Source organism: Scyliorhinus torazame, chromosome 11 (genome assembly GCF_047496885.1).
Source record: "Scyliorhinus torazame isolate Kashiwa2021f chromosome 11, sScyTor2.1, whole genome shotgun sequence".
Taxonomy (NCBI): domain Eukaryota; kingdom Metazoa; phylum Chordata; class Chondrichthyes; order Carcharhiniformes; family Scyliorhinidae; genus Scyliorhinus; species Scyliorhinus torazame.
This window is the reverse complement of record NC_092717.1, coordinates 17,291,182-17,310,444: the sequence shown is the minus strand read 5'-3', so window position 1 is coordinate 17,310,444 and position 19,263 is coordinate 17,291,182. Positions and strand designations below refer to the sequence as shown.

The window sequence follows — 19,263 nt, the reverse complement described above, 5'->3', positions numbered from 1 at the left end:
CATCTCCAGACCTCCCTCCTGCTCCTTCCCCAACCACCACCACCGTTTTATCATTTATTTTGATTATGACTCAATAACCTACCAGAGCGAGCCTGCCCAAGTCTAACTTGAAAGTTCAAGTTTTTTTTTATTGTACTTGAGGGAAACAATGGGTTCAGCTGCTTATTGCAGGGGAACAATTGTCAAGGGAGAGTTAAACCCAATTACTGCAGAGCATACTGACGGGCTCCGGGAGAAGGACTGCCAGGTTAAAATACGCCTGGGCAAAGAGAGCTACTGAATAAAAAAAATCGACATAAAGTGTATCAAATATTTATTTATCTGGGTAACAAAGGGCTATGATACATCGACAGGCATGTAAACTATTGCCAACACAACTCTATATAATACAGCTAAAAACTGCCTCCAATTTGGCCAGAGGACATACAAGGTATCATCGTCCCAAATGCTGTCAGTTCAACAATAAAATACTAAATCGTTCTATGGACAATATCAGTTTATTGCTCTGGTTCCTCAGTAGGCAAGGAGACATGGTGTCAGGTAATTTATTTGTCACAACACAGAGGGTATTTCTAAAACACCGAAAAAAAACATCACAGATGCTTCTTTCATTTAGGTCTCTCTTTATTTTTGTGTTAAAACTCGGATTTATGTGGCATTATAAACTAAATTCGATGCTTATCGTATAAAACTCGGATTTCCCACCCCCCTCCCCTACGCCCCGCCCCCCCTCTCTCCTGGATTTTGTTCAACTGTTTTGTCATGCTACAGAGGGCTAAAATGTGTATCCCATAATTTACCCAATTTTACCTTTCTAAATAAGTACCATAAAATCACGGAAAGAACTACTGCAGTCGGTTGAAGATTTTAAACCCACTAACAGGAGGTAAACGATATCACCAGTTAAATAAAATAAAGGCTTAAACAGACGCACCATATTTACAATTCCCATTAAATTACACATAAATAAATATATACATACATGAACACTGTTTTTCCCTTGTTATACCGCGAACTGCATGTTGCAATAAATGTCCGAGTTGACAGTTACCTTAGAGGATTTTTTTTCTCTCTCTCTTTACAACGATGAACATGAAAGAGGAACTGTTCTAGTTTATTCACAATACTGATAAAATGTATCCTCGTTACCTTCTTTAAATGATTGTGGCTACAATCTTAACAGAGATAAACAACGGTGGGGGAGAGGGGAGTTATGTCAATCAGGAAGCAGTCCCATGAAGTTTTAACTTGGTCAAAAAGTTCAGAAACTTCTTGCATTTCAAAAGCAGTTCAAAATTCTTCATCGTCTGCGCTGTTCGCTAAGGCTCCGGGTTTGCAGGTTGAGGGATAAACAGTCACACCTATATGACAACTCTTAATTTTTTTTAATTTTTTTTTTTACGAAACTGTACTTTTTTTCTTTAAGTTGCTCCACACTCCCGTCACTTTCTGTGTTTCTCGTCTTTGTCCCCGCTTTTACTGGGGTTTTCGCCCGTGTGGTTGTTGGGATTACTGTTCATGTACATTTTGTCCATGGCTTTGAGTGCTTCCGTGAGATAGTTCTGCAAGGCGGTGATGGCAGCGCAGAGAGCCGGACTCCCGAAGCCGTGTGTGATGAGACTGAAGTGAGTGAGGCAGCTCTGAATGCCAGGCTCCAGAATCGGGGCTGGCCGAGAATTTCCCAAAGGAGATCGATCCTGAGTCAGCAAGTCTGTAAACTCTTTGCAGATTTGTCTGAAAAATGTCGAGAGAACAAGTTAAGCTACTTTATATCTCCGGGGGGTTGGCGGGGGGGGCGGGGGAGGAAGAGAGAGAGAGAGCTTTTATTCAGCACTTTAACATAAAACTGATCTCAAGTTAACTTCTAGTAAGGTTCCGCTCTGCGTCACTGGTAAACATGGCACAGGTACAGAGTTAACAAGTGATGCAATCTCAAGATCACCTTTCAAACAGCCACACACCACAATGCCTTTTAAATACATTCTTTCTCCTGAATTAGGATGGACAGCTCCCTTAAGGAATAACTTCATTCAGGAGTCTCGATCAAGGGGTTTCCTGAGTGGAAGACACGTTTTTGCTCTTGGCTGTCCCCCTTTTGAGTACAAGTATGACAGGTCAATGTTTTTAAAATGAACACAAATAAACATAAAATCCATTCGGGCCGTTTGTATTAAATTGCCAGAATAGAATCTTGTTTCATTGCAAATGCCCGATGTGCAAATGTTGCCCTGTGCAACAAAGCGCGCAGGTTCTGGCAAGGGGGTTATCAATGTTTGACCCCCCCCCCCGCCCCCACACCACCAAATCTCCATTTCAGACTGGGGTAACGATGAGGCAAAGGTGTTTAAAATTATGCCCACGATTTTGTTACAAAACAAAAACCCCAAGACCTGAGAGCGCATTCCGGTTTAAAATGTTAATCAGGGACTTGCAATGGTGTGGCAAACTGGTTATTCACAAAACAATGTCCGTGCAGGCAGAACTAATCTTTGCTCCCATTGTCGAGTTCTCTAGTGCAGTGTGTGAAGCCCCCGCCCCCCCCGCCCCCATATAATAAACGTAACAATTTGGTACATCAAATTCAAATAGGAAAATTGGAAGAGGTGACGGGTCATAAACGAAGGTGTTCTCCAGCAACACACGCCTCAGAGTGTATAAAATAATCCCTATTTTTCTAAGCACAAATATATACATTTAATATATATATATTATTGATAGCTAATATCGTCTGCGTGTGTGTGGCTTTGTGGATCGGACGTTGCGTGTATCTAGCTATGTTTGAAATCCTAATATAAAGGAGAACTGAATCTATGTTGATGGGCTCCAGAATTATGCAAATCACATTTCTAAGTGTTTTGTTTTTATATCTTTTGAAAGAATGCCTATTTCAGTGGGCGTGTAACCATCGATACAAATTGCAGCCTCCCGACGCTTATGCACAATGCCCTTCGGTGACATTTCAAATTCTTAATTAAAGGCTAGAAAACAAGCCTGGGAAAAAGAAAATCCTCCAACATTTCATCCTAGATAATTTACTTTTCACACATGCCTTTTGATCCATGCGGTTCGACAGCAGCCCCCTGCTAAATAATGTTTTTTAACTGCTGGCAAAATATTGTGCCTTAAATAATTCTCTCTGATGTGTGACCTCACGAGATGACAGTGGCTTCGATCCTCCGACAGGGCAAAACATTGAGGGCCAACTGGGGCAGGGAGCAACACTGGTCAGTGGTGAGTCAGACGATGAATATTTGCTAACGCCAGGTGTGGGAGCCCCCGTGTCCATTCTGCATTTTAAACTGTTACCACCCATCACATCTTTCTCAGCCCTGGTCAGAATCGAAATGGTCAAGTATTAGAAAACGTCAATCTTGTCCAAATTTTTGAACTCAGAGCCCTAGCACTATCCCGCACCGGGCAGTGCGAGGTGTAAAAAAATAGCCCAGTTGAAGCTTTCATTTAAAGAGAGAGAGGACTCACTTTGTTGCGAGTAACATGTTTTTTCGTGTCACTTGTTCACTGGGATCAGAATGCTGTCGGTTGACATACTCGGCGATGGCTTTGGCTGGGAATTCTGTCTCGCAAACATAACCGAAATCTCGGGCAAGGTGCACAGCTTCACCTGGACAGAGGAATGAAGGACAATGTGCAAAATGTTGGTACGCATAAAGTTTCACATTCATTTTTTTTTTGTTGTGGTGGGGAGGGAGGGGATATGAAAAGCGCTCCCGGTTTTGGTAATGTTAAACTGATTTCACCAGCAAAGGCTCTCGAAAATGTTTAATAGAACTGTTTGACATGTTACATTTTAAGTGGCTCAACCCCATTCTGTCGGTGGGTAAGAAAGATGGCTGCCTTTTTGGTTCACTTTGCAACATTGAAATCTGGTTGGGGCAATTTATTAAGTCGATTAAATTTAATGGCACGCCTATCAGGCGGGGGTGGCCTCCGGCATTGTTTGCAGGTTCAGTTGAAAACCATCACTTTTCTCCTGGCGCTGCCAGGGAATGGTAATGTGTCTTTAAATATGTAGATTGCATTACAGGATAACTAACATCCGCATGTTGCACCCCGGGTTTCTTTCAGCATCATGACTGGAGAAATAGTTCGAAAGTAGTCTGCTGGAAAGCTTCATGCTCCCATTTGTCACAAACTAAATATTTGAAGCATGCAATAAAAAAAGACCATCGGAAAGCTTCAGTGAGTCATTTAACGACATTACGAGGAGTTAAGTAGTGAACTGGATACAGTATCAAATAAATTGACAATATCTCTTTTGTTGTCATGCATTCAATACCAGCCCAAAACCATGTCTACACAACATCCTCTTACACCGAAGCCTGGGCTCGACAAACCCCCAGTGCAACTGAACAACAAAGCATGCTGTGGTAATACAGTACACAGCAATGGCCGTTTGCAATCTTTTCACATGTTGGCCCATAAACATTAGAAGGAAACATTATATCAGAATGGTTCCCAAGACCCAGACTGGATTTGGACAGCACTTTGTAAACGGCTGAGCTGTGGGGGTATATTTGAACTTCTGCTGATTGTAAAAAAAAAACTGTTTGGAGATCAACTGCAGCGGCCAGTTAAAGAGGGTGTAAACAGTTCATTGATCAGGCAGAAATACAACAACAACAAAAACATGTTAGTTGAAGGAGCACGATTCAAGCCAAGTGCCCGTGCAGTTTAGTACAGTGCACCATAACAAATCGGTAATGGGAACGATTCGCAATGTTTTAGAATTGCAATCAGCTGGCTGATATAATATTAAATCTGCACATGGATTCGCAGAGTTCAGGTATTGCACATCTAAGCATTTTGAAAGAAACAGTCCTTGCAAAGAGCAAACATATATGTCTGCTCCTCTTGCACGGCTGCATCATTCTCTAGAACCCTGTCTCTCTGTTGATTTCAAAGCCTTTGGTTTTAATTTCCTGAACCAGTTGGGTTTTACTGCAGGGCTTCCTGCCATTAGCCAGCTCCGGAAGGACGCATGCGCCAATTAGTGCTTCAAAGGCTCGGTCCAGTAACTCGTTTCCATAAAATGGAACAGATCATAAACAATAACAACAGGACACACAGTCCAACAGCCTGCCTCCCCCCCCCCCCCCCCCGCCCTTAGAAAACCAACCGGTCACACATTTATCAGCAAACCATCTATGCCTGAACCCACTCCTGGCTAATAATAGCCGAGGACCACAATCAGATTAATGCAATCGTTTTCTTTTGAGAAGCTCACTCTCTCCACGAGACCCTGACACATTGGACCGTCCTCAGCATAGCCCTGGCGGCACCGTGGCCAGGTCTCCAGCTGCCCACAATGGCCATTGGTTACAGGCGGATACAACAACAGAAATTGCTCTTTGGCCAGTTTCGAAAGGCACCCAACGAAAAACTAAAATGAATCGGGGTGGAGGGGGGTGGGGGGGGGAGGATTTTATTCCTCAATCTCTAATCAAAACAAACTGAATGTATGAATCTGTCGATTCCCACACTCTGCCAATTCATGAAGATCCCCCCCCCCCCGCACTGAACCCTCCGCAATGCCTCATCTGCATGCACGCTTATTATTTTCAACTCCACAACCGCGAAAACGGCATTTTAATTGATGGAACAAAACTGCGCCTTTGGATTTCTCAGTAGCTCCTCATTCACGGGAAGATTTTTCGGTCATTAGTAAGCAAATGTAATTTTTTTTTAAAATCGACCAGTCCAACGTCTCAAACGACTAGCCCCACTCCCCCCCCCCCCCCACCCCAAGCCCTCCCTACCCCAAAACCAAACACAACAGCCATTTACAACATGTCTACATTAAGGGGTTGCACTGTCCACTCTGCGCATTGGCTTTGTGACTTTAAGAATGGGATTTTTAAAAAATAAAACCTTGCCGGGATTATTCGTTGCATATACCAAGGACCCAGTCAGTACAGAGAGCTCAGTGCCAAAGCAGGCAGTGGTTGTGTGCCTCTGTCACCACATTGAAGGGTTAACACGAGACAAGGGTTGTTGAATGCCGGTGTGAGTTACATAAAGGCACGTGGCTTGGCAGAAACACTAGTTCCCGCTCTTGTACAGTACTGGCCGCGTCCCACGTTCATTAGTGCGCCCCCGCCTAGACACGAGGAAAATGCAATAACGTGTACTTACCCTCGACAAGTGAGGTTAGCAGCGTAACGTTAGCAGCTTTACGTCTACCAGCTGGTAAATTTAATCCAATTTTGTCTAATTTTTCTCTTAAAGACCTTCCTCCATTTTTAGATTTCGCCCTATTTAAGAAAAAAAAGGAGGGGGGGGGGAGCTGGTGGTTAAACTGAAAGTTGATACACGTGTTTTCACATCTTAAAGTAACTCTAAAAGTGTTGTTCCTTAACAAAAAACGAAACGTTAAATGCACATTTTGTGATGACAAGTAATTGGTGTTTCTGCTATCGAGGTCTTATTAACCCTTTGGTAATCTAAATCTTGATTTTCGAATGGATTGGAGTTAACTGTTTTGCACACTCGTAGTTTCAGCTAAACTTTAAGGGAACTAAAAAAGAAAGAGGACTTATCCGATTGAAGGCTGTCCAATCAATATTTAGCTTAAAAGTGTTTAAGAGTATATCTATAAAGTTGTTCTCGTGGCATTATGAAATGCCTTTAATTTATTACAGTCGTTTTGACCTCCTGGCAAAGGTTCTTGATCAATTCAAATGAACATTAACTGAAACACATTGGCAAATTGCAATGTAAATGTTAACCATGTCCAAAATGTGATAATTGCCCTTTAAGGTTTCGATGGGAAACACAAACAAATTAGCAATTGGTGATAATAAATAATGGTGGCATTGCTAAAATCATTAAATGGTGGGATGTGTTGTGAAAAGGGCGATTCTCACTGATGTGTGTGTCATCCTGTCTTTTCTATGGAGCGGAGGCTGTGTCGCAAGGTGCCCAACGCACACGAGGAGCCCTCACCTCCTGAGCACTCCTCCCAATAACGAGGCGTTGAGACACTCGGGCGGAGACAGGCGCCTCTGTACTTCCGCCACCGTCACCTTGTACTTTGAAGTTGAACTGAGGAGGGAGAGGCGACCCGGAACTGAACAGAACACCTCGTTTGGGTTCGCAACCCCGCCAAAAAGCCCGTCCTTGTTGAGTGAGATCGAGGTGACAGCACCGTGAGACTTAGACAGGGACATGGGACCTGAAACAGAACCATGGGACAAATCAACAAGCATCCCTTTGCAGAACACCCCTCTGCCATCTCTATAATCTGACACAGATGGTCACTTTATAACTCTCTGTACTCGTGACCCCCGCTAACCCAAAACTCAAAACTCGGCACAGCCCCATATATTGTTTAAAAAAAATCATTGGGCCAATTCGGATGAGATTTTATGGAGCAGTCGATAATAAAGCAGGGCCTTTGTTACATTACAGGCGCATTCTGACACCATAGGCAGCGGTCGCTGCTCACCTCGCTGCAAACTGTCCTCTAGACACTGAATTGGAATTCTGATTGTGCATTTTATAAAAACTAAAATAAGATCTGATCATTTGAGCAAAAATGTAACACATTCAGATCGAATTGCAGTGTGCCACACGTCTTTATTATAAATTCGGTCTTTCCAAAGTTATGTTGTTTAACTGTGCCTTTCACTGGCAATACTGAAACATTATGTGGGTTAATATCATGGTCAAATCATTTCCATTGTGTAATAGGAATTTCTCCTGCGATTCGATACAACACAAATAGGAGCCTCCTGTTACAAGTCAAGAGTAAACACATATTCTAATCTATCTCCGTTACCCTATTAAACCCCTAGCATCTCTTCTCGTTGTGACCCATTCATTTCTGTAGTCAGCTATTTGCAGGCGATATAGATTTCAATGCATTTATTTCGCAATGGCAAAAAAAAACATTGCAATAACAAGATGTGCTCGCTGATATTATTCTGTTTTATTCTCATGCTAATTCGATTCCTTTCATCTGCCCTTGATTCCAACTGCACTCAGCACCGGAGTAAAATAGTCATTGCTTCTGACTACAAAACAGGCGCGCACATACCGGAACATCAGCACGTCAAATCGTAGACTCAATTTATCAGGTCACTGTAACAGCAACAGCGAAGAAAAAAAAAACCGCTGGTGATTCACAGGAAATTGAAGGAGGCATTTTCGCGCGGAAATGCCCCTTCGTTTTGCCAGCGGTTCGCTCTAGGTAATCAGGTTCTTTCAACAACAACAACAAAAGGGTCGTATTTAGGCTTAAAATGGACAATTATTTAATCCCGACCAGCATTTCAGAATCAGACCCAAACAAGTTTACAAAGCCACTCACTGGCCATCTTTCCTCTGAACTCCAGAGAATCATTTATCAAGGGTAGATTTGTATTGTTGACTGACCGACTAAAATGTAGGTTAGAGATTTTGGTCTGTGCTTCTATTCTATAAATATTGCCCCGTGCACCGCCCCCCCCCCCCCCCCGCCTCCCCCCATCCCAATCCAACCCCAAACATACAGATAACGCACATTTGCAGTATAATCAATTGCACTGCCTAGCATTGGATAGCGTTGGAAATCTACTCTGAAATCTTTGAAGACGTCGAGCTTCTAGTTCCGGATAGATCACTTGTGACATTAATAGCTCTGGGGAGGCTAATAGAGACAATAGGAGTTAAACGAACTCTTGAGATTACTAATAAAAGAGCCAATTATCATGTCGGCGTGGAAAGAGCATCTCTTAAGATTTATCCCTTGCACATGTAATTTGATGTGACAAAACCCGGAGAAGCAGCAACATGAAACTTAAGCCTTTTAATCGTATGCTGCAGTTTTAAGAATTAGTGTGCATAAACGGACCATATATAATATATATATGATGTATACATATTAATTCGATGCATATATATATATATATAATCAAACTCGAACCAATCGTGTAGCAACTTCACCATAAACAGCTTAGCTATGGAGGCAGCAATGTACTTAAGGTGGTTTAAGTGCACATTGCCCCAGCAAAAAGCTCCACAGAAATAAATACATGTCTAAATGCACATGACTTAACCAGACCCTCAAAACGCATGTAACGCCAATCGACAGTATAATTGCTTGTGCAAGTTGAGGCATTTGGTTTGATTTATATGCTCCCTAATTCCTTTGCTCATTAAAGGAGCACAACCGTGAGGAATTCCTTAAAGCCACGCCGAAGTCCAGGGTCTGAGATGTGTAGACTGGATGATTTTTGCTGCTGGTTTCCCCCTTTCTCCGCGGAAATCCAAAGGCGGCCGAGGAGGGAGCCACAAACAACTATACTGCAAGCCATCATGGCTGTTTCTTAACTCTCTTCAACACCCCCCCCCCCCCCCCCCTTGAATTGACATTCGATGCTGCACACGATAAACTGGAGCCAAGCCTCCAAAGGTATGCTGAGCTGGGATTTCGCCTGTGCAAACGTGTTGGATGAGGAGATATATATTTTCCCCCAAAAAAACAACAGAACTTGCCTTTCTTAATGACGGTATGGTCCTGGATGTTAATACCTTGGTCGTCAACATGCTGAAACGGAATTTCAAAAAGACTACCGTAAAACTTGTGGCAATAAAGACTTGCAGAAAAATCTTTAGCATGTCAGAAAGCTCAGAGAAACTGAATCATGTCAGAAGTTGTAACAATCGACCCACAGGCCGGGCCATTCTTCTGCACAAGACAAAACCAAAAAAATGATGATACACTTCTGCAAAAGGAACAATTCCCCTTCTTTGTTTCAATATTTGCACGAGGCGGGATGGTTTATTCATTTTATTTTCGTTACAGTGAGTGGATTTCGGGGGCTTCGTGGATCAATTGAAGTTCTGAGATTTGTTTGTTTGAATGTTTTTTTGTGGTAAGGTAGAATATCCGTGTGTGTCTGTGTGTGTGTGAAAGGGGTAGCAAGTCTTTCCAGTGACCATCTCCTACCAGGGTTCCTTACGGAAATGCATTTTTGTCCTCAGCATTGCCCTGTTAATAAGTGAACCAAGCGTCTTCATTCCAACAGCAAGCACTACACGCTCGCCAATTCGACACGAATTCTACTGAGACTCAGAGATTGGCAATCACCGCAGAACCAAATCATCTCACATCTAGCACTGACTTCCATATCGCCGTTGCCGTTATCCCGCGACCTATCTAACATTATTCATGCAGTTTTTATTTTATTTTCAATTATTATTTATGATATGCCTCCACCTCCCCCCCCCCCCCCCCATCTGTGGCCAACACTGGTTCCCCAGTACATTATTGGTAGATTCTCCATTATCCTTTCTTCTCAAAACCTGCCTCAGCCACTCACGCACAACCTGCCAAGTGATTTTTGATTTTAAGTCGAGCTAGTTTCAAACCGGCCGCTTACATCCATGTTGGCCCTCAGTCACCATCCAGCGTGCATTTAAAAAGGAAAACCACACTGAATCGGATTTTATTTCCCTCTTGATTAAGAGCTGTTTTTGCATCGAAGTTATAATCTGGGAGACTAAATGCTTTATAAGCGATGCAAAGTAACATTGTCCCTCGCCCCCAGGATAATCGCGGCCAAAGGCGCTAAACACCCCCCTTTTGCTCCCAATACCACCGAGATGTACAACATTGGCAGCACTTTGACAATCCGAACAATTGACACCAGAGTGTTAAAGAGGCTTCATAATAATAATTACATTCCAAAGCCAGATCAGCAGGCTCCCCCCACATTACTGAGAGACAAACACTTCATGGAGGCAAGGACTTCTTAAAAAGAAAATTCCGGTATCACACAAACACAGTCGTTGCTGAAATTATCTGAACAATTTAGTCTTTTCTCTCTCTCTTTCCTCTGTAACACCTTTTTTGTGAGCAGATTATTCTGCCTTTGTTGTTACATATTCTCCTAGGTGCAGACGCCTATCATACGGTGAAGGCTGCATTTGTAAACTTGTATACAGCAGATTTTGTGTGTGTGTGTTAAAGAGCCAGTCACATTTAAGTAAAGTATAGCCGCAGGTATTAAGTGGAATGTTGAACAGCTTTCAATCGCTTTAAGCATTCATAATGAGTATTTGTTTGGGAATGAATGCATGGCGGTGCCTTGCTTATGAATATTTTACGAGAGCTTTAAAATCCGGCATTTTATTTTACGAAATTAAAAGTAACGATTCGAGAGAGGGGGAGGGGAAAAAAACAGAGCCTTAAATTCAGCTACCATGAGGGCGGATGGTTTTCATTCTGCTTTTAATATGCATCCTTTGTTTGCAAGACACACTAATAATTATTCCAACCTATCGCTGGAGGAAGGAGCTCACATTATGATATCATTTAAAAGCACAGTTCACCACCACGCTGAAAAATTAACACTTTACTAGAAATAAAACGCGTGCCCCTTTTTGCATTTTTGTTTAGTGCGTGTGTTGCTGTTTTTAACCTGGGATCTGTAACTCCACAATGGCTACAGGCATTGAAACCAACTCTCAATAAATAACTCGCCAAAGCTAATAAAGCATCCCTTATTTTCTGAGGGGGGGAGGGGGGCCGAATTAAGGCATCTCTCGAATTATAACAAAAAATAATTCAGCTCTTGACGCACCAAAGGAAGCAGATTGAAATAATTCTGTTCCACCGAGTTGACATTTTGAGTTAAACCCACCGTGCGATTTAATCTAACCCTATTGGAAACTAATCATTTACATAAATGCCAGAAATTGACATGGTTAAACGATGGATGTTATATTTAATTAATAGAAGATTTATATATAAATATATTTCTAACTCTGCAGAAAGGAGTATGTTATCATTCAACATATATAACAGCACTCATGTTACTGGGCATTTGAAGAAATCTATTACTTGTTTTTTTCCCTGATTGATTATAAAAGCTGTGACATATGCGTCTGCTTTTATTATTAAAATCTTGAGCGGATCAAGTGTTCACTAGAGCAGATTTTGTGGCATTCCTTCCAATGTGAAAATACTTCATTCAATATCACAAAACCCAAACAATAACAAAAGTCAGGGTTGCAAATGAACCAACCTGGACATCCTCGATGGAGTGCGCGATGCTGTGGATGGGCAATGAATCCCCGAGCCCCGAGTCCAGTCCGTGGGCGCTATGGAGCAGCACCTCGGGCCGCCGGTACTCCCTCCGCGGGTCGAGGCCGGCGAGCTGCGGGAGCCCGCGGGGTTGGTGCAGGATGCCCGCTTCCTGGTTCTGCCTCTGAGGCCAGGTCGGGTGCTGGGGCTGGGGCTGCGAGTGCAGCGAGTTGAGCGAGTAAGGGTCGTTCACGTGGGAATAGGGGTCCTGCGACTGCGGGTAGATGGGCTGGTACGGAGGAGGAAAATAGGGCGGCTGGAAGTCCGTGTTGGGAGTGTGAGACAGCGGCGGGGCGGTCGGATATGGCGACTGGTTGACCGACCCTAACTGGGGCAACCGTGGAGTCCCATTGCTCGCTCCATCATGCCGGTCCTGCAATGAAATCAGACATGAAAGTTACACGACAAAATAGAAAACCATCCCTGGGCATTACATTCGTTTGTGTTGGGCTTGGCTTTAAAAAAAACATATATATAAATAAAAAGGCCAGCAACAGTAATTGCAAATGCATCATCACAAAAGGGGGGGGGGGGGTGTAGAATTCCGCAAAACATTATCCTCCTAGGAGGTAAGCAATTAAAAAAAAAATCGAAAGTGCTACCAGTTTGGGGCTCGGTTTTAATCTAGTGTCATCTCACTATGCAACTCACCATCGCCGAGAAACTGTGCACTAACATCTGCGGGCAGTCTGATCTGAGCTCGTCAGGGGGGAAAAATAGAGATACCTAAAGTGGAGAATTGGAAAAAAACAGTCCAGTACTATACAACTACAACACGGTCACAACGCCGGGGAATCGCATGCAGGGACAAGGCAGTAGAATCCATCAGACTTTGGGGGGGAAAAAATTCTTCATTGGGGACAACACACAACTGAGAGGGTGAGGGTGGGGGGGGGGGTGTGGAGAGAGAAAAAAATGATCAGAATTGTGTCTAGTTTGGGGGAGTCGATAGATTTTTCAAACTTTTTTTTCTCTCCCCCCCCTTTCTCTCTCTCTCTCTGCCCTCCTCCTCTAACGGCGAGTCACGGTTTCAGCTGAGCTCGTAATGGGAGATATTCATGACTATTAAAATTACACGAATACTTAATAAGTAGAGAATGGTTGGAAATGGAGCGTGAAGCAAGGAAGCAACTAAAGGCTGTGTCTATTATAAATGACGTCCATTGAATCAGTGTATCTAATCAGAGAGAGAGGGGGGAGAATGGAGGGGCGCACATAGCTGGGTCTGACGAATCACAGGGAGGGGAGAGAGGAGAACATTTTCAAGTGATCGAGGACATGCGAGAGAGAGGGACAGAGAGAGAGGGAAGGGGAGGAAAGAAGAGATGGAGGAAGACAGGGAGGGAGAGAGGGAGGGTGGAAAGGAGAAAAGGAAGAGGGGGAGAGAGGGGGGTGGAAGGGAGAAATGGAAGAGGGAGAGAGAAAGAGAGAGATTGGGGAAGGAGTTTGCACCTCGTTATCGTGTGAGAATCCAGAAAACGCCAAAGGCATGTCGGCGGCAACCACTCGCTTCCGGGCTGGGCAGAGGCTACCTGACCTTTCAGCCCGCTTGCTTTTCAGGTCTTTCCCAGGAGATGCGTGCTGTCCTGCTCCTGGGTCACGACTAGTCTGATCCATCGTGCAACGGGTTAAAAGTTAAGAGACAGAGAGAGCGACAGAGACACTGTGGAGTCTCCGAAAGCCCTCATTCGGCTCCACGCACTTCTACGCAAGCTGCTTCCCACTGAGATCCGAAAAGCAACACTTTTGTCTCACCCCAGCTCGGAGTCAGTCCCAAATCAATGCATTTCAATGCTGGTGGTTAACTTTCCGAGGAAGGCTCCCAGTCCTTTCTTCATTTACCTCCCTTCCCCTCCAACTCCCTCGCCACTTCGCCGTTCCTTCTTTAAAAAAAACCAAATCGGGCGCTAAGTTCCAGGATAAAGTGAAACTAAGGGTTGGTTTAGCCCGTGGTGTGTGTTGCTTGTCTTCTCAGTCTGCTGTACAAACCCGTCTGACTGGCTGCACAACTCAACAGAACAACTCCCCAAATATTATCGAGGAAACTCGACAAGATCAACTTTCTCAATCCGGGCACACACACACACACACACACACGGCCTTTAGCCAGGACCATCTAACGCCTGCTGTCGTTTCGCACAGATTACACCACATACACAAAACCTTTCATCAGAACGGCGACACAATTTTGTGCAGCTTTCAGTGTTTCGCTGGGGGAGAACTGGGAGGGAGGGAGTGAGAAGGAGCGTTCATGAAAACATGCAGACAGATAGGAATACTAGATAACAATTCATTAGAGTTCACAGCACAAACGCTTCGGTTGCTTGATCAAACTTTTACTTTCCCACAGTGCTTTACGACAATACAGGAAAATTATATATTTTACAACATTGCCTTTCTTTTGCCTTTACAAACATCACCAGCATGCGACCCCCCCCTTAACAAGGGCCTTCTTTATCATGAATCTGTAGACTAAAGCTTGCCACCAGATTCACCGAATTTCAGATTTTTTAACCTCGAGGGTATCATTTCTTACATTTCGCTCCCTGAATTGTTTACAAACCTGCCACGCGATAGGGACGAGACATACACACTGCAATCGGTGTTTGTAATATTTTAGCAATATTGTTAAACTGATTGCACAAATGCTAATCCAAATGTTGACCACACTGCATATTCTTTCGAACACATCATTGCGAAAACATGCTTAATGTTTTTTAAAAAAATAAACTTTGCAATATCCGGTTTAAATGTGATTCGATGCCTTCATCCGACAGACTGCGTTTTTTTTGTTGTTGTTAAAAGCTGATATGAAATGTCTTACCTCACACTCCTCATATTTGATATTGTCCGCTAATTTCCACAGCATTCTCATGGATTGGTGCAAAAGTGGCTGACTGGATGTCTCAGAGAGCGGACAGTCCTGTATAGAGAGTGTGTGCTGGTTTAGCGCTCTGTATGTGCTCTGAGATCTCCCTCTAATGGTCGATCGTGTTCCCCTCTCAGCTCTTTAGTAACTCGCTAATAACAGCCCAATTAGCATATGAACGCCAGCCAAAGCACTCATTCAACCACATTACTGCTCCAGTGGACACAGGTAGAGAAGCTGGCCCTGCCGGCTGGCAATGGACGTCAACATTAAATTGCACTGGCGGTGGGGCAGCAGCTTTTCAACGTACATGCAGCTATTTATTGTATTGAGTTGGAGAGTCAAATAGTTAAATCCTACCTTACCTTCCATTGCACCAATGCACATTATGCCAGGATATTAGTTTATGTTCTCAGTGAATCGTTTTCCAGCAGATACAGTGGTAACAGAGTTTTTACTTGATTATGCCATGCCAATCTTGTTGAAACACATGAGTTTAATTAATGTACTTTACTTTTGTTTTAAAACAAGGCATTTCGAATTTTCACAACGTTAAAGTGGCGATAATAGATGTAAAAAATATATACTGCACATATTTTCAAAAAGCTATTAATTTCACATTCCTCTGCTCATCAAGCACCCAACTTCCTTTCGTCTGTTCCTCTGCAAAGTAATGGGCTTAACGTTCACCCATTTTCACAAAGGATGCAGTTAAATAGATTCCGAACTGATAGCGATTTTATGGCTTTTTGCTAATGTTTGTCTTCCCTAACGCGCCACGGCCAGGAACATTCCCAGTCAAGAAAAGGCAATTTCATCAAATGATTTTGCAATATATTTCCAGGGGACTTATCAGCTCATGCAAAGTGGCAACGTTTCTGGAGTGCTAAAGTGCATCCTGATCGGATTCTCTTTTGAGTGCCAGTGTTTAGACTGTTTCGGTGACTGTGGGTGCTGCCGTACCCTGTGAATTGGTAGGTGTGCTAGCGAGAACTTCTGTCGGGAATTCACTCTCTTTGATATGTCGAGGCTTTAAGTAGCAAGCGTGTAGTGTGTTGGTTTGTTGCCATTGAGGTGGAAATCATGTTTGTTATGTAGCTATTCAAGCCATGCATAAACAGTGACTTAAAAGCAAAGATTTCGACCTAGCGCCGTCTTGCAAACCGCTTTCCTGTGTTTTGCACAGAAGTTATTATCATAATAAGCACCCAATTGACTTTGAATTATGAATTGAGATAGAAGGTTTATCCGTGGTCTTTCATTCAGGATGACAAAGTGTGGAAGGCTATCAACCCAGGTAATCAGGGTGATCAGATCTAGGCGTCGTCTTCAGCTAATCTTCATTACCATTTTTGGTGGAGCTCTGGGACGAAGATGTCATCAGAATCTATTCTCTTTAATTAGAGAGCCGAGATATCAACTGATTCAGGACACCTCGCTCCAAAAGACCAAATCCTTTGAAATTGAAATGAAACGTAATTCCTATCTGGAGAGTCAGAGTGAGCATTGCGGTTAAGAGGTGAACATCTTTTGCCTATACCTGGATTTATTTTGGGGTTGTCCATGCAGCTTTATATATATATATGGGGAAGTGGAGTATGTTTTTATTCTAACAGGTTTTTTGTTGCAGACATCACAGAGGCGTTTTTAAAAAGCTTATTTGGGGGGGGGGGGGGGGGGGGGGGGGATTGATTTGTTCCCTCATTTGCTCACTTTCAACTGTTCATTTACACCAAGGCGTTTGGATGAGTTGTGATTTATCATTTTCTGTTCAATATTTGAAGCTGAAACATCCCTGCCCCCAAAACAAAATGTAATGGGATTAAAACAGGTAGCGAGTTTATGTGACTATTGGTTTAAAGGGATGGGCATGCAGCTTCCCGATTCTACCTGTATTGCAAGCGTCGATGAAGTTAAAGCATCGATATTTTCTCGGTCTACCTTGCATTTCTTAAATAATATTGTATTGGCGTTCTGTAAACTGCGGTAATGTGTTAGTTACTTTAAAAAACCATTAACATTGTAATGTGATCATTTCTTTACTGATAGACTCGCTGTGGAGTACATGTAGAGTGATACATAAAATTAACCTCTAATTGACTGTTATACCAAAGTGGAATGAATAATTCAAACTATGTGCTACTGTTGAGTGGACGCTATATTTTTGACAGAACAGTTTTGTAATGCTGTTCTCACCTGGCGTTGGTGTAAAGCAATTGAGCAGCCCAAACCTGTGAAATGTATGCTTCCCCTCCCCAATTTGCACTTTCAAAAATAGTGTAATTCGAAACGCGTGTGGCCTTAACAAGAATTGCCTCTTTAAAAAAAAATAATGCCGGCGATTTTCTATGGGGAGGGAAATGGTCATATCTATTGACTCTGTTTTTAAAATAAATGCAGTAATCCCCGTTAAACCGTGCGAGTGTGGTGAACCACCATTACATATAATAACGTCTTCACCTTACTCATTTTAAAAAACACTCATCAGATCTGTCTTTTTAGAATTGGGCAAAAGAAAAATAACTTCCAAAACACCTGTTGCAGTTTACAATGACCGTTAAATCAAATTGAAAGTTTTACGATACAGTGATAAATAAAATGGAAACATTTACCACATAGTTTAACTTGGTGCATTGATGAAGGGAACTTTTAAACTCCAATTATCCTACTGCATTCTTTACCCATTCCTCGCACCTGACCTGTACGTGTGCTTTCGACATTTTATTTGACAAATTTTCGTTCGGCGGTGGAAAGAAATCAACACACTCCAGGGAGATATTGGATAGATTTTGGACAATATTGCAAATACGTTGGCTTCAATACTGCTGTCACCGGCTGTGCATTATAGGTGCCTGAGTTAATAATCAGCATCTAACAAGCATTTTCTTAGGTGCAGGGTATTTCGTCCCAGTTGAGACATTCTCGCTTTATAAGAACGTCAAACGTGTCCCTCATCACCCCCCCCCCCCCCATAAATACCAATTACAGCAAAGTTAGAACAGTGTGATAACTAACTCCAACTTTTAAACTGTAATCAAGTTTATGGAAAATTGTGCATAACGTCTCTTCAGTTGAGACGCGCAAGTAATACTTCACTACCTCAAATCTTTCAGAACATCTCGGAAGAACAATGCAACGAGGCTGTACATTGTGTACGGAGCAAACAGCACATAGTTTTTTGCAGAAATACATTTGTATGTAATGGTTGTATACTACAAATGTTTGACATGGATACTAAATATATTTAAAATGCAATGCTGCTTTAATCTCCATGAAAATGGAATTGACTATTAAATGGGATTCCCAATTAATTTGAATCAAAGAGCGCATTTGTGAAAAGGTAATCTATAGACACACATCCAATCGCCATACGCACAGTGTTTACAAAGGAACATTGAAATTCAATTTTATTTAATCTCGCCTAGGAAACGAGTTACTTTTACCCAAGTAATTGTTAATTGCCCAAGTTAATATCCCAAGTACTGTTCTAAGTAACTAGCAGCTAAATAAAACAGTCACACAGTGGCGATGTTAAGGGTGTCGTTAATCTTTGTACTTTTTAATCTCATGGTGATTGGCCCCAAGTTAAGAGAAGTAGTTGAAACATGGCGATGATTGCAGTTGGCTGTTTTCTGTTTGGCTGAAGTACAGCGCCCACAGTAAACTGACTAGGAACTCAATTGAAATCCGCAGAAGGGGCAAGCCACCTCCACCACCCCCCCCCCCCCCCCCCCCCCCACAAAAAAAAGAGGGTTTAAGGCACATTTATGGAGGAACCCTTTCGAGGGCACAGTGAAACAAATCAAGCTGAAATGCACTTTAGAGCACGTCGGCTTTTGTCCACGTTAGCCTTGGTTGGACTATCTAAAGGTCTTTTTATTCGGTTGCAAACCACATAGAGTTTGCATCAGTTACGTCATTCAGGTAAACGTGAATGCTAGTACTGATAGAAAGTTGGAGCTCCTAGTGACCCCTGTTGCAGAGTGCAATTATTCCTACCAGTGAATTGGTTTAATTTTACGCCAGCAAATAGCAAAACATACGGCAGCACTGAAACAGCAACTTTCACCAGCTATTGGGCTCAGGTAAAAATGTGCTGAAGGAGTGTGGTTAACAGATAAATCCACGTACCTGCCAGTCCCCCATTTTGCCCAGTATTGACATATCGCCTGGAGTTGTCTGTGGTGTCGTCAATAGACCTGTGAGCTGTTGAGTAATTTCTCCTTTTACCTCTACCGGGATCATCTCACCTGGTCATAAAGTGCTGGGTGCCACCTGCCCGCGCCTGCGTACTCGTCAGGAATGT

General features: G+C 42.9%; 1 protein-coding gene across 6 annotated transcripts; it reads right to left on the bottom strand.

Moving 5' to 3' along the window:
* Window positions 1–296: 296 nt before the first annotated feature.
* Window positions 297–19,238, bottom strand: tfap2a (transcription factor AP-2 alpha). 6 transcript variants are annotated; one of them, XM_072466992.1, is made up of 9 exons: window positions 19,089–19,238; window positions 14,913–15,011; window positions 12,740–12,814; window positions 12,030–12,461; window positions 9,496–9,547; window positions 6,964–7,192; window positions 6,154–6,272; window positions 3,481–3,622; window positions 297–1,734 (listed from the first exon to the last, which is right to left on the bottom strand). In XM_072466992.1, the coding sequence occupies exons 1-9, from the start codon at window positions 19,200–19,202 to the stop codon at window positions 1,443–1,445; spliced, it is 1,554 nt and encodes a 517-aa protein (XP_072323093.1). In that variant the 5' UTR covers window positions 19,203–19,238; the 3' UTR covers window positions 297–1,442. The 6 variants fall into 6 exon arrangements, with proteins under 6 accessions (XP_072323093.1, XP_072323095.1, XP_072323096.1 ...); XM_072466994.1 differs by lacking the exon at window positions 12,740–12,814; XM_072466995.1 differs by lacking the exon at window positions 14,913–15,011 and having other exon boundaries at window positions 19,089–19,235.
* Between the last annotated feature and the right edge of the window lie 25 nt (window positions 19,239–19,263).

Coding starts and splice junctions, on each gene's coding strand:
- tfap2a (XM_072466992.1), bottom strand. CDS start 19,202: ATGATCCCGGTAGAGGTAAAAGGAGAAATTACTCAACAGCTCACAGGT. Junction 6,273..6,963: donor TTGGGAGGAGTGCTCAGGAG/GTGAGGGCTCCT, acceptor TTTCTTAAATAG/GGCGAAATCTAAAAATGGAG. Junction 1,735..3,480: donor AACATGTTACTCGCAACAAA/GTGAGTCCTCTC, acceptor GACATTTTTCAG/ACAAATCTGCAAAGAGTTTA.